At 36.8% G+C, this 16,881-nt stretch overlaps 1 protein-coding gene and 1 long non-coding RNA gene across 3 annotated transcripts in view; one reads left to right on the plus strand and one right to left on the minus strand.

The window, feature by feature from the left end:
- The window catches only part of LOC309476597, a 154,035-nt gene that overhangs the window by 88,198 nt on the left and 48,956 nt on the right, over nucleotides 1-16,881 (minus strand). The window lies entirely within an intron of this gene.
- On the plus strand, nucleotides 5,154-15,920 carry mier2 (mesoderm induction early response 1, family member 2). Of its 2 annotated transcripts, XM_082139955.1 has the most exons (13): nucleotides 5,154-5,177; nucleotides 7,032-7,204; nucleotides 7,295-7,420; nucleotides 7,552-7,669; nucleotides 7,873-7,952; nucleotides 8,631-8,700; nucleotides 8,829-8,980; nucleotides 11,398-11,479; nucleotides 11,597-11,691; nucleotides 11,815-11,945; nucleotides 12,035-12,159; nucleotides 12,419-12,539; nucleotides 14,076-15,920. In XM_082139955.1, exons 2-12 carry the CDS (start codon nucleotides 7,040-7,042, stop codon nucleotides 12,496-12,498), a joined length of 1,224 nt encoding a protein of 407 aa, XP_081996081.1. In that variant the 5' UTR covers nucleotides 5,154-5,177; nucleotides 7,032-7,039; the 3' UTR covers nucleotides 12,499-12,539; nucleotides 14,076-15,920. The 2 variants fall into 2 exon arrangements, with proteins under 2 accessions (XP_081996081.1, XP_081996080.1); XM_082139954.1 differs by lacking the exon at nucleotides 5,154-5,177 and having other exon boundaries at nucleotides 11,600-11,691.

Raw genomic sequence — 16,881 nt, forward strand, 5'->3', positions numbered from 1 at the left:
AATATATTATTATACTATCAGTGACAAACTGTGCAAACATTCTAAAATGAGCTGTTTTCAGCTTATCTGCATTTCAATGTCTGTAATGCTTTCATTGCGATAGAAAATTTGGCAAATGGCAGGAAATGGTATTTATATGTTTATAAAGGCCTGAGTAACTCATTAATTTAAACTGTCAGCACTTCTATTTTAAACGTTTCAGCGGAAATTAAATCATGTTTTTTATTCGGTTCACCAGAAGAACGTGCTTTCCAACATCCTGTCCACTGGAAAAATATATGAATAAAAAAATATCTCAAAAGATTACATAAAGATGACATTTTTAACAATATGATTCGAATTTCAATTCTTCGTTTTAATAACGTGTCGTCGTTTTTAATTTTTCAAAATCCTCAAACGTTATGATTATTTTCAGTTTTAAGTTTGATTCTAAATCTGTTTCTGTGGATTCAGACGTTTGGATTCGAAATTAATCAAAGTTCACAAATTTGAGAAGAAAAGCCTGAGTTCTGAATTAAACATAAACATTTTCTTTTAGTCTATGCTTCCAGTCATTAGTTAGGCTAAATGGCCGAGTTAATATTTTTGCCTAATCATGTGTTCGATATTCTGCTATTGTTTTGGCGCTTTCATAGAAAGGAACACATTAATAAAGTAAGATAACTGATGAAATTACAAGTGAGTAAATAGTAGCCTACAGTGATTTGATAAATCAGTTTCAGATGACTGAAACATGAGAAAATCATTTTTGATTGTCCAGGACATTTGAGCTATAACAAAGGATTATTCTCAAAATGAGTGTCTGCTTTTATTTTAACAGCTCATAGAAAAGGGAACGATATGATATAGGCTTACAGTTAAAGAGAAGTGATGACTGGAGAAGGACTCATGTGAATTGTTGAAGCCTTTTGTATGCGCATGAACATATGGTTTATTAGTAGGCTACTTTATGCTGACTAAATCAAAGTTAAAGTTGCAAGCGATTTCTGAAAAAGGCTGTTGATAAATGAAATCACCAAAACAAACATGCCCCTACCCAAAATGATCTTGATAGCTCCACCCCCCTATTAAGTGTATACGCCCCTTACTGCTGATTGGCTAAAAGTGTCTTTTCGCTCTCTGTGTGATCCACTTTCAACAGCACTTCTCAGAAATCGCTTTCTGCATCTTTAATGACAGGAAGAGGGTCGCCTACAGACACTACCCCCTAGTGTTTTTTGGTAATATTAAAGTCCCCCTGTAGTCAATAATTTTATCCATTAAAACTCACCTTTCTCAAAAAATTATTCATGCCTTAAAATAGCCTGAATGTAACTCTACACCCTTGCCTCATTTAGTATTCGCGGTTTATGAATGTGCAAATTAGCCCCGCCTCCACTCACTCGCACCAGCTCTGTTGCCGATCATACATTGACCTGATTGGTTACAAAGTAGTTTGTGACGTAAAAAAAACACCAGCGATTTCAAAACGCGTTTTTAAGACTGTCTTTACGGTTCACTGCCGTTTTAAGGAGAAAAAACTCAGCAATGGTGTTGACTTATACATTTACACATGGTTTGTCTTAAACCATATTAAAAACACCACATAGACATATAAAAAAAAAAAAACATTAAAAACTTGATTTTCACCACAGGGGGACTTGATTGATCCAAGGTTGTTGTGTAAATGTTTGTTTCTCGTTGTAATGCATATGTGCACAAATATAATATATTTTTTCCCCACAAAGTTTTTATTTCGATTATTTTTTTTGCATTTGTGTTTTCATTGCAATTTTTTGTGTGTTCGGTCTTTACATCAATGAGACCGTATATTCACTTTTATTCTGAAATATTCAACCCAGAACCTTAAAGGTATTATGGTAATGTGTATAGAATTAAAATATACATAATAAGTCTCAGTAATTAGATCAAAATATTTATTGATACATACAAGCAATTTTGATCAAATAATTTGACATCATTTTGAGTTTAAATGAACCCAGCTGACACCTCTCTCATGGAATATTTGGGATATAATAAACATCTACTGATAACGACGTAAGGTTTTGAATTCTTACTTTCTCACTTTGATTATTTTTGATTGCAAGTGTATGTAAATGCAAACGTGAATGGAATCAGTGTTTTGTGTCTCTGTGGCAATGAGCAGGATATTAAACAAGCTCTATTATCTTTAATAAAAGCTTTCTGAATCAAATGACATGGACGAGTCAACAGAACTGAAATATATGGCAATCAACTGGAATTCAATCTGCATCTCTTGCATTTGGTTTTACAGTCATATTTTCTAAAATCAATATATAATCAATATAAAATTTCATAAGTCAAAATCAGCAGAGAAAAAATAGGCCTACTTAATTAATTCAATATAATTGAGTATTCCTTAAAAGAATCAAATCTCATAATCTATTTTAAATACAATGTATTTGATCATATCAATTATTTAAAACATTATTTATGAATGTTGAATTGTTCCACAGCAAAGAACCCGTCAGCTCTTTTCAGTCAGACCACATCCTCTGAGAAACTGCACAGGTGTTTGCAGACTTTACGGTTGATTTCTGATCTGAAACCAGTGGTGTGGTTTCTGTTAGTCTCTAGGATTGGGCTTTTGGCAAGGAAGCATAGCTTATAGAACATCAAGGCAAAAGGACGACCCGTACTGATACACACACACTGTTATACATGAGTTTATCTGCAAGCAACACACTCGCCACTCCCCCTTCATCCTCTCCATTGAATTTACATCTGATTAGTAGCACAGATCACATGGAGTCTATACATGCCATCCAATGTCAAAACAACACAGTCTGTGAGCATGTGCAAGTGTGCAATTCAGGCCTTATATACAAGTCAAGTCACCTTTATTTATATAGCGCTTTATACATATTGTTTCAAAGCAGCTTTACAGTGACAATTGGAAAATTATTCCAGCCATCATTTTGGCTGTACAGCAGCTCTTAAAGAAAATAATGTCATTGTTCAGCTGAAGTCAGTTCAGTTCCGTTGTAAAGATCATCAATTATTAATTAGTTCATTTCATCTATAAAGCAGTTCTGCAGAAAACAGTGATGTCATCGTCCAGCTCAGTTCAGTTCTCATACAACAGTCAAATCAATAATATTGTTGAATATTAAGTGTCCCGAACTAAGCAAGCCAGAGGCGACAGTGGCAAGGAACCTAAACTCCATCAGGTGACAGAATGGAGAAAAAAACTCAGTTCTCCCAACGTATGAACATGGTGTGATTATGATTCAGGCTGCATCACAAGTCAGAAATCAGATTGTGGATCGGTAGCATTCAAATATTTCATTCAGTTCCTTTTGCTTGAAGATCGGATTCATCACGCCGGTATGGAGCCGAAACTGGTCATAGGGTCTGTGCAGTGGACTTGTCTGGTTCTTGTGGTCTCTGCTGAGGATCTGTGTTGATGGCTGTCGTGTCGACAAGGTCTTCACAGGGGGATTGTCTAGTAGACGGGGTCTCCGCTGAGATTCAGGGCCGTTGTGGTCGTCTTAGGGTGCAGGTTCACCATCTGGATACGGACCGGATACGGCTGACTACGGTAACCTCTGGATAAACAGAGAGACTAATATAAGCATGGATGCCATTCTTCTTACGATGTAACAAGTACATCGGGTGTTATGGGAAGTGTTCTTGGTTCCGGTTGACCTATTTTATGCAGCCTAACACTTGCTGGTTCTATGAACTCGAGCTGCTGTGTTTTGGGCCAGCTGGAGTTTGTTTATTATGCGTGCAGGGCAACCACAAACCATTCAAAACAAGATCTTTACAATAGACTAACATTTGAAGTGCCCATCCAAAGGGGTTTTTGGATTTGCCTTTGGATTAAATAAATCCAAGTCATCCAAAACTGCGTGCATTAGGATTTAATAGTCCAGTTTGTAACTTTACAGAAATATCATATGGAGTCTTTACCACATGCATTACCAAGGCCACCATAGATATTGAGTTGGTGAGTTTTTCAATGCTCATTTCTTAGAGTTTACCCGCTCCCGTGCATTATAGTTAATTTAAGATAAAAAAAAAAAAATTTATAAGTAGAAAGTTGTTTAAGAACAAATAAAAACCTACTCAAATCATATGCAACTTATTTAATCCCATTATTTAAGAATGTGTATTTTACTCCTTTAAACAAACTTACATTTTCTAAACTGTAATAATATTGAATAATAATAATAAAGTTCAAAACAATAGTGAAAGAATGTGTTTTATTCTTGGTCAAAATTGTAAACGGTGGAAAACTACTGAAAAAAAGAAAGGAAAGTTAAGACCTAAAAGAAAGTTGCAAACAACAAAGTAACATAATTTAATATTAATACATTTAATCATAATATTTTGAAATCTAAGGGGATTTAAAAAATATATTTTTTATTTTTTACAATGTAAATCAATCAGTTAGCCTACTTATTCAAACTGGAGCTATACTTAAAATCAAGGACAAATGTAGCACAATTGTAGTCAAATGTTCCACAAAAATGTTAAGCAGCCCTACTGTTTCAACATAAGAAATATTTCAATAGAACCAAATCAGCATATAAATGATTTCTGAAGGATCATGTGACACTGAAGACTGAAGTAATGATGCTGAAAAGAACCAGTTATTTTAATTTTATTTTTTATTTTATCTTACAGACCCCTTAAATTTTAAACGGTAGCCTACTACGATATTGTATGTTAACATGGATTGTGATCATGATTAATATGAGACAAAAAGTTGGAAATATATTAACAATAAACACTTAAAAAATATCAGATGTAGGCTACCAAATATGGTAGAAGTTTTGTAACCTTTTTCACGAACCTCCGATCATGGCACAAACTGAAATTAAACATCTGCTTATGTGACTGTACATTAGCCATGTAAAAAGGCTCACGTGAAGTCAAGACAGTTGCAATTTAAATCATATTTGATAACTTTGAAAATACATCATCTATTTTAGACCCTTCGACGCTAAAGTATATTTTGCTCACAAATGTTACCGGTGGGATCCATTTCTATTCAACACAAATATATACACCGCATAAGAGAACCTCTATGATTAGTTTGACATGGTTTGGTAACTATCATCAGTGCTGTTAGTCAGAATGTAAGTTCAATAGGAGTTCTACACAACATCCGGGCATTCCACCGCTTGCGCAGAATCGGAATGGCGGAGGTAAGTGAGCTGCGGGGCTTGGGGGAAGAACAACACAAGGATTAAACGTTTCAACCGCTCCGATACACTTTAACCGCCAGCCGCGCATTAACAGACAGCTTAAGACCCCGGCCGTCTGACCGACCGACCCAGAAAACGGCAAAGATAGTCGGTCACTAATAAGGAGGAAGTTAAAATGGGAGCACTCCTCAGCGTTTCGCCACTCTATCTATCTCTCTGTCTGTACGCGTTCACGAGCGTTTAATTCGCCAGATCGAGCGCCGTACGAAACAACGGGAGAGCTGCGCGAGCGCTGGTGCTGAAGTGTGTCCCAGGTGCGCGCGGAGCAGGACGGATGGCAGGTCTAAACTTTCAAAACTTCAGATATACTGTCACAGCCTCCTCGACTTCCCTAAAACTGTTTCCTTCTCGCACCGGTTCGGAGTCACGGTGCAAATGTTCAGCACTGACTTACAGGAAAGCGCCTGAGTGACTAACCGCTGCAAACTTCAGCAAAGCTCAAAGAGGTCACATATGCGTTTAACCGTTAGGAAAAAATGAGAAAAAGACACATAAAACATGTTTGAGGTGCTTAAAAATTCTTTACTTTGAGTTTTAGACTACGTCTAGAAGTGTCTATGAGGTACGCCTTGAGAATTAAGTTCAATTTTGAGGTATAAAGTCATTTTTCTAAGGGAGGCTTGAAAGAGACAAGATGTTACTAAACCATGTGTCTTAAAAACAAAGGTGCTTCATTGGCACTGATTGTTCCACGGAGAACCTTTAACATCCACAGAACATTTCCATCGCACATAGTGGAAAAAGATTCTTTGGATTATTAAAATGTTCTTCACACTATGGCATCACTGAGAAAATCCACTTTTGGAACCTTTATTTTTAGTGATACTATTGCAATTTTGATCAATTTCTTATCACATTTCTACCGTAGAAACAATAACTGCTATTTTGGTGTAAACTATGTTTACCATGGTACATTTTTGTAAGGGCTTATGTTCTAAAAAATCTTGTACAATTAGTATTGGAAATATTCTTCTAGATTAAATATTTCATGAAATAGTCTAAAAGTCTTTGAAGAGTAATTCACGAGTTCTCCTGCCCTTTGCAGTCTTAATAGTTAAATGGTAAACAAACTTGGCTTGCTGTCCTCGATGGAGGCTCGAGCTAAACTCCCCCATAACAGTAATGTGCAGAGGAATTATAAGAGAAATGGAGGAGGTGGAGGAGGGATGCTGGAAGAATTGTCGCTGGGATGGTGCAGTGCCTGCTGCTTATATGCTCATTATTATGAAGGACAGGACTGAATCTTTAGGCTCCTCCCGAACCTACGTTTGGAACAATGATTTAAACAGTGTAATTTTGGTGAAAATTATGTTTTTGTGGTAAAGTTTTGTAAGGATTTTGTCAGCTTTTTTTGTTGTCTTTTTTGTCAAATCAACTTAGATAATTAACGTGGTTCAGATAACATACTTTTTTGAGTTTCTGTTGATTAAACCAATCTGTTCAATGAACTCAAAATTTGAAGGCAACCAGGTTGGTTACTTTTTTAAAGTTAAACCAACTATTATTTTTTACAGTGGCTGGCCTATTTCATTTTTCCACATTATCTTTGTAAGTTTTTTGGAGACATAAGTCACTTTTAAAAATGCCTGAAATGTCAACGTTTGAGAATCAAAATATAAAACCAAGTGGCATCCGCCTACAAATAATGCAACACCTATTCTCAAAACATTTTTATAATCTATTTTTCCAATTACTTTTAAATTTAACCAACATTTAGCAATGTAATTGACTTATAATTGAATTATTGATATGAAATATGTATTTTGAGAATTCTTTGCTTTCATTGTGCTTTAGCTGTGCGAATGGGCTCCAAGGAACAACGGCACAGTCGTGTAGACATTTTCCACCAGGGCTATGCGGCGCCACTGGAGGCCCCTTCCCGGGCATCCACGTTCCTAGAGGAGCAGGACTGGACCCTGGCAGCCCTGCGGAAGCAGGCGGTAAAGATGGCAACCAAGACCCATTCAGTGAGTGGAACTACTTCTTGCTTTGCATTGATAGATTAAATTAGCTTCTTATTACAAAAAAAAAGGATTGTTTCATTTACCTTTCCACAGGGTGGTGAGATGCCACTCGAGCAACTGCTGGCACTTTATGGGTACAACATGCCTGATCCTGTCCTGGAACAACAACAGGAGCCGAATGAGCTAGCAGCTAGTCTGCCTGAAATAACACTGGACAAGGTCACTATCACTGGTTTACTCTTGGGCTTGTCCTCCTTAGTAGATTCTTGAAATGCTCTGACCTTCATTTGGAAAATTGCAAAGTAACATATTATTTCTTATAATTGCAAATAAAGTCTGTAATTTTGTAGGTTCAGACAGGTAAAGATCTGCTCTCAGGAGGAGAGGATGTGGACAACCATTCCTCTGCTGATGACTTCACACTCTCCATCACGTCCCATGCATCTGACCTCTTACACCACCTAAGAGGTAGCACATTACATTACAATGCCTCTTATTTTACTGTACTATCAACTCCTAAGTGAATATTCTTGTAAGCAATGTCATGCTAGCTGCCTTATTTTTATTTTGTTAAATCCGATTTTTCTACACTGCGCATACATTTGAAACTTAATCATGTTTTTCTTTTGTCAAAAATGTTTGAGCTCTGAACCTGTTCTTAATCTTGCCAGGTGAAGACAAAGACACTTCAGTCAGCTGCTCCGAAGACGACTCAGAAAGCACCTCTAACCCCTCCAGTGATGGCCGAAAGGTAAAAAAAATGATTAATGTTATAGTTTACTATGTTTATATTTAATTTAATTTTAGCTTTATTTCAGTGACCAAAAATTATTTTAATAGTTTTAGCTTTGGTTAACAATTATGTTTAATGACATTTTAATGGTCCTAGAATAGAGCCTAGTGGTACACCATAGTTTAAAAGGATCAGTAGGCCATTCTGTGCCAAATGAATAAAGTTTTCTGACACAATACTTAAAAATTTCACGTTGGAAAACATGACCATTATGTTTTTTAAAAGAAATTCATACTCTTTGATAATAATTGTATCAAAGTGAAGTACTTTTGTAAAGTACCAAATCAGCATATTAGAATGATTTCTAAAGGATTATGTCAGCTTTGCATCACATGAGTAATTTACATTTTTAAATATTTTCAAATAGAAAACTGTTATTTTATATTAATTTAATTTTGAATGAATATTTCACATTATTACTATTTTTAATGTATTTTTGATCAAGTAAATGCACCAATGGTGAGAATAAGAGACTTCTTTCAAAAACAAAAAATTTACTGACCACAAATGTTTGAACAGTTGTATCTATAAAATTGAATTTATAATATTCAATATTCAATTATAATATTATAAAATTCAGCTTAGTGGAAAAAAAAACATTGTAGTAATGCTTTTATGCCATGTTTTGGTTATCAGGACATCATGGTGGGCCCCCAGTATCAGGCTTTAATTCCTTCTCTCTGTACACACACCTTTTATGAAAGAGGTGAGTGTCTTTTCTCGGCTGGTATCCTTTACACTGGCTCCAGGATTGTGGTTTCAGTGGTCTATTTTGCATAACCGACCTGTCGAGTCCCCTAGGACCCACACCTGTTTTGTTACTGTTATCCCCAGCCTATGAAAATGAGGACCAGTTGTTGTGGACTCCTGATGTGTTGTCCAGTCTGGCAGTAGAGAAGTTTTTGCTTGAAGTCCAGAGAAAAGGGAGTGACAGTGGACCTTCAAACAGTCTGACCACAGGAGATATAGTCAAAGACAATGAGCAGGTTGGGTTGAATCACTCAGATATAACTCTTTATTTTTCATGCAATTTGAAAGTGGCTGAATTGGAGGGTGAAGCATGCTAGCAGTGTTATTTTAGTATTATTTATATAGTAATATAGCATTTATTATTATTTTGAATTTTAATATTTTGACAGTATTTCTTAATGTTTCACTAATGTTAGTAATTTCAGATTTAGGAATTTTAGTACTTCAGGATATATTTCAGTTATTTTCCATTTCATTTATTTTGTTTTATTTCAGCTTTATTTCAATTATAAAAATAGTTTTTAATATTTTAAGCTTTAGATAACAATAACAACACTGCTTGCTAGACTGATTTATTGAATTTTGCTTAATTATTTTTATGACAAATAATAATGTATGATGTGTTTGACAAGTTACATCTTGTAATTAAACTTACACACACACACACACACATGCGTGTGTATATACAGAGGTTGGACAATGAAACCGGGCAATATACTGTTGGAGCTTTCATACCTATAAATGCGTAGCCTGGTGACTTGGGCGCTGTTGCTATTATACCGGCGGGATAAATGACTCTTGCGCCCGACGCAAATCTAAAATGGGTTGGTCTGAAGTAGCTTCATTATTCATAGGTGTGGTTTGGGCGTAACGTGAAATAAACCAATCAGAGCGACATCTCACATTCCCTTTAAGAGCAGGCGCTTGTTCTATGGCGGATTGCTATTATAACGGCGGATTTGCCAGACGTGCGCCAGGAGCGGTTCACAGCCGAGGAGACCGACGTTCTCGTCAGGGCCGTAAAACACAGAGAAGTGACGTTGGGGATGGAGAAACCCACCCAAATTAACTTCGGTTAAACAGGCGTATGATAATTTGGGAAAATGTGTAAGCTAGATTTATGCTTTTATAATAAACTATCTATCTATCTATCTATCTATCTATCTATCTATTGTAATAATGTATGATTTGCAAAAATGAAAACTGCTGCTTCTGTGTAGATGAGAGAATCAAAGTGTATGCGCGTTGTGCACACGCTACATTGATTATGGCCAAGCATGCGCCCTTAAACTAGCATATGAATAACATGTGCAACGCGCCACTGACTTTAGACTAGGTTTTTCCTGGTCAGTGGCGGAATTGTTTTCTAAACCTGCAAAATAGCACCAGGGAACGTTTGCACCGGAACACGCCGCCTCTTTGCGCTGAACCGCCACGGGGAGCGCAAGTGTATTTCCTAGTTTACCGACGTGCGTCTGTGGAGGGAAAAGTCCGCTGTGCGCGGGTGCAAAATAGGAATGATACATGCGTCGGTGTACAAAGTCAATTGCGCTGGGTGCAAGATAGGGCCCGAATTGTTCTTTGAGTCACCCTTCACTGTCTTTCCCTCATCCGGCGTGGGAGTTACGGTGAGGAGAAGCCCCAAAGAGGCTTAACACCCGGACTGTTGTTGCCCAGAGTGAAGCACGGGGTGGATCAGTGATTGGGCTGCAATATCATGGCATCCCCTACTGTGCTCAATCGGCACGTCACTGCCAAGTACTACCAAACCACTCTGGAGGACCATGTGCACCTAATGGTTCAAACATTGTACCCTGAAGGAGGTGCCATGTATCAGCATGATAGTTGTGACAGCAAGCAAGACACAGCAAGACTTGTGACAGTATAGTTTGATGAACATGAAAGTAAAGTTGAACATCTCCCATGACCTGTACAGTCACCAGATCTTAAATATTATTGAGCGAGTCAGGAAATGTTTTCTTCCACCAGCATCACATAGTGACCTGGCCGCTGTTCTGGAAGAGGAATGGCTCAAAATCCCTCTGGCCACTGTGAAGGACTTCTGCCTGTCATTCCCAGGACGAACAGATGCTGCTGCTGTATTGACTCTAAAAGGAGGCCCTACACCATACTAATAAATTGTTGTGGTCTTAAACCAGGTGTTTCAGTTTCATTGTCCAAATATATATAGTGTATATACATATATACAATTTAATTTAAATATATATAATGAAATTATAATGGTCCAAGAATAGAGCCCAGTGGGACCCCATAGTTAAGTGTCAGTATCAGTAGACCACTCTGTGCAAAATTAATCAAGTTTTCCTACCCAGTACTTTCTTAAACTATGTAGTGACATTCAATCTGCACTATTTCTAATTATATAAGCTTTTATTTTATTTTTTTTGATTTTACAAAACATGTTGGAAAATATGATCATCGGGTTTTGTAGATTTCATACAACTCTGGTGCTACTGTCATTGAAGCAAAGCGGCAACATGCCACATAAAAAGACATTCTGAAATTACATAGATGCATTTTCACTAGTGGTTTCATTCTTTTGTATCTCGTTGTAAGTTTTTATTGTCTTCAGTGGGTCATGTTTTGATCTTTCAGTGGTTGCACTTATTCTTTCATTCCATCTCTTTTGTAGGCTCTTTATGAACTAGTAAAATGCAACTTTAATCCAGAAGAGGCACTAAGAAGATATCGCTTTAATGTCAAGGTTTTCAATGGTAAGACCTCTGTTTTGTCTTTTTTATGCCTTTCTTTCTCAAACCTTCTTTAGCAGGAAGTGACAATCCTGATATGTATAGCTGGTTAATCTCAAATATTTTAAAAAAAATTCCCAGAAGAGCTTTGTGCCTGGAGTGAGGAGGAGTGTCGTAACTTTGAGCATGGCTACCGTGCCTATGGGAAGAACTTCCACCTCATACAGGGCAACAAGGTGAGTACCAAATTTGTATCATAACATAAATTGTTTCCCAGTAGGATTTGCTGCTGATGTTTCTACTTTTAGAGAAATTAGAGTGCCTTCATGTGTCGGTCTCTCTTATTTGCCCTCACCCAGGTCCGCACGCGCTCGGTGGGTGAGTGTGTAGAGTACTACTACATATGGAAGAAATCAGAGCGGCATGAGTATTTCACACAGCAGGCCACCAAGCTGGGTCGGAAAAGGTGCAATCTACCATCTGGGAACACGTGAGTGTGTTTGTTGTTTGTTTGTTTGAAGTTTTCACATTTTTAGATAAATGATCTGATGTTATTTAAATGGTTTATGTGTCTCTTAGAGAGGATGCTGAGCCGGATGGAGATACTGGTGATGTAGAAGGTGCCAATCAAGGTTTGCCAAGTAGGTCTTCCATTCAACTCCAGCCTCCATCGCCACCTGCAGTCATGGAGCTGGATAAAAAAGGTACGCTTTATAGTTCTTGGATATAGTACTTACTTTTCCACATGCATATGTATTCATGGAATCTTCCATTGCGGCCAAGTTTCTTAATTTTTTACAAGCTTCTTCATTTATGTTCATTTGTTTATGTCCAGCATAAATGCATTTTTCTTGGTTTTGGTCTATGATTTGTTTCATTGTTGTTTTCCATCTGCCAGCATTTTCCCTATTGTGTTTGTGTTCTTTTATGTTCCGTCACCTTTCATTTGGTCGAACAATCCAGAGGAGAGCCTGAATTGCGCAGCTCAGTTTCAGGGTCGTCCACGACGGAAACGCACACCGCGCTTCCTATTAAAGCCCTGAGCTTGCTGCTCACAGACAGCCTAAAACTGACAGATACACAGGTAAAAACAGAAGTGGAGAAGTCCCGGGAAATGGATCATTCCTGTTATGTAGTACATTTTCATGCCCACATCATATGTCTTCATATAGTGAATAAAATATTAAACTCACTTTTTTATTATATAAAAAATAAATCATCTTTTAAAAAATGGTAATCATATTAGTTATGTTCTCGGCTGCTTTACTAACATAAAAACTGACTTAAGGAATATTCCTGAAAGTTTTGCAAGATTTTTTTTTCCTGTATCTAATCAAAATTTTCTACACAGCTGGGGTTTTTTTAGGGGTGGAATATTTTTTTAAATTTTTAATTATTTTTAGTGCTGTTAAATTGATTAATCACATCTAACATAAAAGTTTTTGTTAACATAATGTGCGTATGTGTATATATATGTATATATATATATATATATGTATATATATATATATATATATATATGTGTATATGTATATATGTATATATGTGTATGTGTGTATATATATATATATATGTGTATATGTATATATGTATATATGTGTATGTGTGTATATATATATATATATATATATATATATGTATATATGTGTATGTGTATATATATATATATATATATATATATATATATATATATATATATATATGTGTGTGTGTGTATATAGTGTGTTTATACTGCATATACACATACACACATATTTATACATATATATACTTTAATATACTTTTATACACACATATACAGCACACACACACACACACACACACACACATATATATATATATATATATATATAAAAATATATATTATACACACATATATTATTTAAGATGCAGTTTATCGTGATTAATTGATTTGACAGCACTAATTATTTTATAGGGTTTTTTTGTCCTCAATATTACTTTCCGTCCTGTTACTCACTTTAAAACATTCCGCACTGTGAGATAAAAATACAGAAATCTGACAAAATTTCACAACTTTATCTGTTTGTTTACATCAGTGTTGTATTGTGTTATTTTAGTATTTTATTAATATTCTAATTTAGCGTTTATTTTTTATATTTTCAATTTCAATTTTAGTTTAGGTTTTAGTGTTTTTATGTGCTTCATCTTTTTATTTTTTCAGTTTTAGTTTTAGTACTTCAACAAATTTCTTTCAGTTAGTCAGCATTCTAATTTTCTAAGTTTTTCATCTGTTTATAATAAAAGATTGTTATAAACTGTCAAGTCCCTAACTTAGTTACGCCCTATTCAGTTCTATCCTGTTCATTTCTTTATTTCCACCCTGTTATACTTTCATACTTTCATTATTTTCGAAAATAATGAAGCTATAATTAAGTTAAGTGTCTGAACGCGACCAAAGCATATTTATTAAATGTGGTACTGCGTAACAGGAATGATCCAATCACTACAAGAATAAACAGAGTGGAACTCCTTTGGAAAAGTTGTCTTTGTGCATGCGTTTTAAATTGTGAAACAGAAACTACATCTACTCGTTTTTTTCTTTTCTGTTTTCCCCCAAATGCTCTACCACTTTTTCCTTAATATTTTCTTATTTTTCCAGGTTCTGAGCGAGACATTGGGGAGCTGGAACTATGTGCAGGTACTTGTTCTAGCCCACAGGTGGAGCAGTTGTTCAGACAATCTTCGCCTCTCCCACGAGCGCTCCAGACGCCAGACATAGCCTCCCCGTCCACCCAGCTTTACTTCTCCTCGCTCCCCCTTAGCCACTCCGTCCCTTCATCCCAGCCAGACTCAGGGCTCCTGGGAGCAGGTCTTTACCAGCTACAACTGGGGTCTTTTCCTGAAGATCCTATACCTGCCTGCTCAGAGTACGTTGCCTCACGGAGGCTTCAAATTGACTCTTCTTGGCCTTCCTCGCCTGTCCCACCCGTCCCAGATTTTGGGGTACTCGGTAGCCTCTTGTGCCCCCCTTCCTCCATCTGCTCTGCACCCATCCAACACAGCAACTCACTGGGAAGGGAAACATTCCAGATCTAAGCAAACGTGACAACTGTCATTCACCTGGAATTTGCAGTTGTTGCTCTTCATGCTACTCCAGAAAAGCCTGACATAAAGGGATAATTCAACCAAAAATGAAAATTCTGTCATCGTCACTCACCCTCATGTCATTCCAAATCTGTTTGAACACAGATTTTGTCCATACAGTGAAAGTAAATGGGGTCCAAAACCTACAAGCTCCAAAAATTACGTAAAGGTAGCATAAACGTAATCCAATAGCTACTAAAAGTGCACTACTTTTATCTGATGTTCAGATCCCCTTTTCCACACTTTTTTATTTTATGTTTATATATATATATATATATATATATATATATATTGTGTTCTGCCAGAGAAAGTAAGTCATACAGGTCTGGAATCGACATGAGGGTGAATAAACTTTGACAGAATTTTCATTTTTGCCTGAATGATCCCTTTAATCAAGGAATGTGTTCAAGAATTCCTCATTTAAACCATGCTGTCTTCAACTACTAAACTAGTAACCAGGTGTTTTAGGGAGCTGGTTGTCTCTGTCAGACTACTACATGCAATGAAAGTGTTTTTTAACTACCTAATTGTAAGCTTCTTTGGAAATATGCGAGGATTTACAGTCCCTTTGAAATGTTTGATGGTCTCATTTTGTAAGCGCTTGCGCAGTAAATTCTTTCTTTCATTGCATGTAGTTCTTATAAGCTCTCAGAACTTTAATTTTTAAATCTATTTCTTTTTGCTAAAGCATAAAATGTTTTACTTGTAAAGAAGATATCATCAAAAATGAACTACTAATGCAGTTGCGTCGCCGTTCATTTGTTGGCTTTCCCGTTGTAGGTTCTCTTTGTGCAATAATAATAAAAAACACAAGTTCCTCAGGGGCTTTGATCGTTTCCCTCTCGGTCTGGTCCGTCGGTACTTCAGTACTAAGTGTTGAAGAGGGTTTTTAAATGGGTTATGAATATACGCTCCGTATGCTTCGCCAACAAATCCTGATGTAAGTGGCGGATTCACTCTATTAAGTTTCTCAGGTTTTGCAGCCAGTTGTCTTTGCGTGAAGCCACAACCTGTCAGCCCACCATACTACCCAGAATCCTTCACTTTCCAGACAAACTGGCACCGTCAAATCTAGTGTAGTACCTCATTTGTGACTGGACTTCTGTTATTTAGGATTAAAAAGCATCATGTATTATCATCCACATCCCCTTATATATGCTCAGCTTCAACATGTTTTCTAATTGGCTTTCAGTTTTGTCTGTAGTTTACACAAGGTTTAGAAGATACGAAAGGGAGTCGAACACTGCCTTGACTTATTTTACCTTTTTTAAAGCAATTTATGTATTACTGCTCCTGTTATATTGATTTATTGTCCATGTTATTATATTTTGTAAATAATAATAAAAAATTTGAAAACAAACTCTGTCTATATATCTGTCTGTCTTATATATACAGTGGGGAAAATAAGTATTTGAACACCCTGCTATTTTGCAAGTTCTCCCACTTAGAAATCATGGAGGGGTCTGAAATCGTCATCGTATGTGCATGTCCACTGTGAGAGACATAATCTAAAAAAAAAAATCCAGAAATCACAATGTATGATTTTTTTAAACTATTTATTTGTATGATACAGCTGCAAATAAGTATTTGAACTCCTGAGAAAATCAATGTTAATATTTGGTACAGTAGCCTTTGTTTGCAATTACAGAGGTCAAACGTTTCCTGTAGTTTTTCACCAGGTTTGCACACACTGCAGGAGGGATTTTGGCCCACTCCTCCACACAGATCTTCTCTAGATCAGTTTCTGATCGCTGAGAAACACGGAGTTTGAGCTCCCTCCAAAGATTCTCTATTGGGTTTAGGTCTGGAGACTGGCTAGGCCACGCCAGAACCTTGATATGCTTCTTACAGAGCCACTCCTTGGTTATCCCGGCTTTGTGCTTCGGGTCATTGTCATGTTGGAAGACCCAGCCTCGACCCATCTTCAATGCTCTAACTGAGGGAAGGAGGTTGTTCCCCAAAATCTCGCAATACATGGCCCCGGTCATCCTCTCCTTAATACAGTGCAGTCGCCCTGTCCCATGTGCAGAAAACACCCCCAAAGCATGATGCTACCACCCCCATGCTTCACAGTAGGGATGGTGTTCTTGGGATGGTACTCATCATTCTTCTTCCTCCAAACACGTTTAGTGGAATTATGACCAAAAAGTTCTATTTTGGTCTCATCTGACCACATGACTTTCTCTCATGACTACTCTGGATCATCCAAATGGTCATTGGCAAACTTAAGACGGGCCTTGACGTGCTGGTTTAAGCAGGGGAACCTTCCGTGCCATGCATGATTTCAAACCATGACGTCTTAGTGTATTACCAACAGTAAC

Source organism: Leuciscus leuciscus (genome assembly GCF_965113295.1).
Source record: "Leuciscus leuciscus genome assembly, chromosome: 15".
Classification (NCBI taxonomy): Eukaryota; Metazoa; Chordata; class Actinopteri; order Cypriniformes; family Leuciscidae; genus Leuciscus; species Leuciscus leuciscus.

Coding starts and splice junctions, on each gene's coding strand:
- mier2 (XM_082139955.1), top strand. CDS start 7,040: ATGGGCTCCAAGGAACAACGGCACAGTCGTGTAGACATTTTCCACCAG. Junction 7,953..8,630: donor CCTCCAGTGATGGCCGAAAG/GTAAAAAAAATG, acceptor TTTGGTTATCAG/GACATCATGGTGGGCCCCCA. Junction 8,981..11,397: donor TAGTCAAAGACAATGAGCAG/GTTGGGTTGAAT, acceptor TCTCTTTTGTAG/GCTCTTTATGAACTAGTAAA.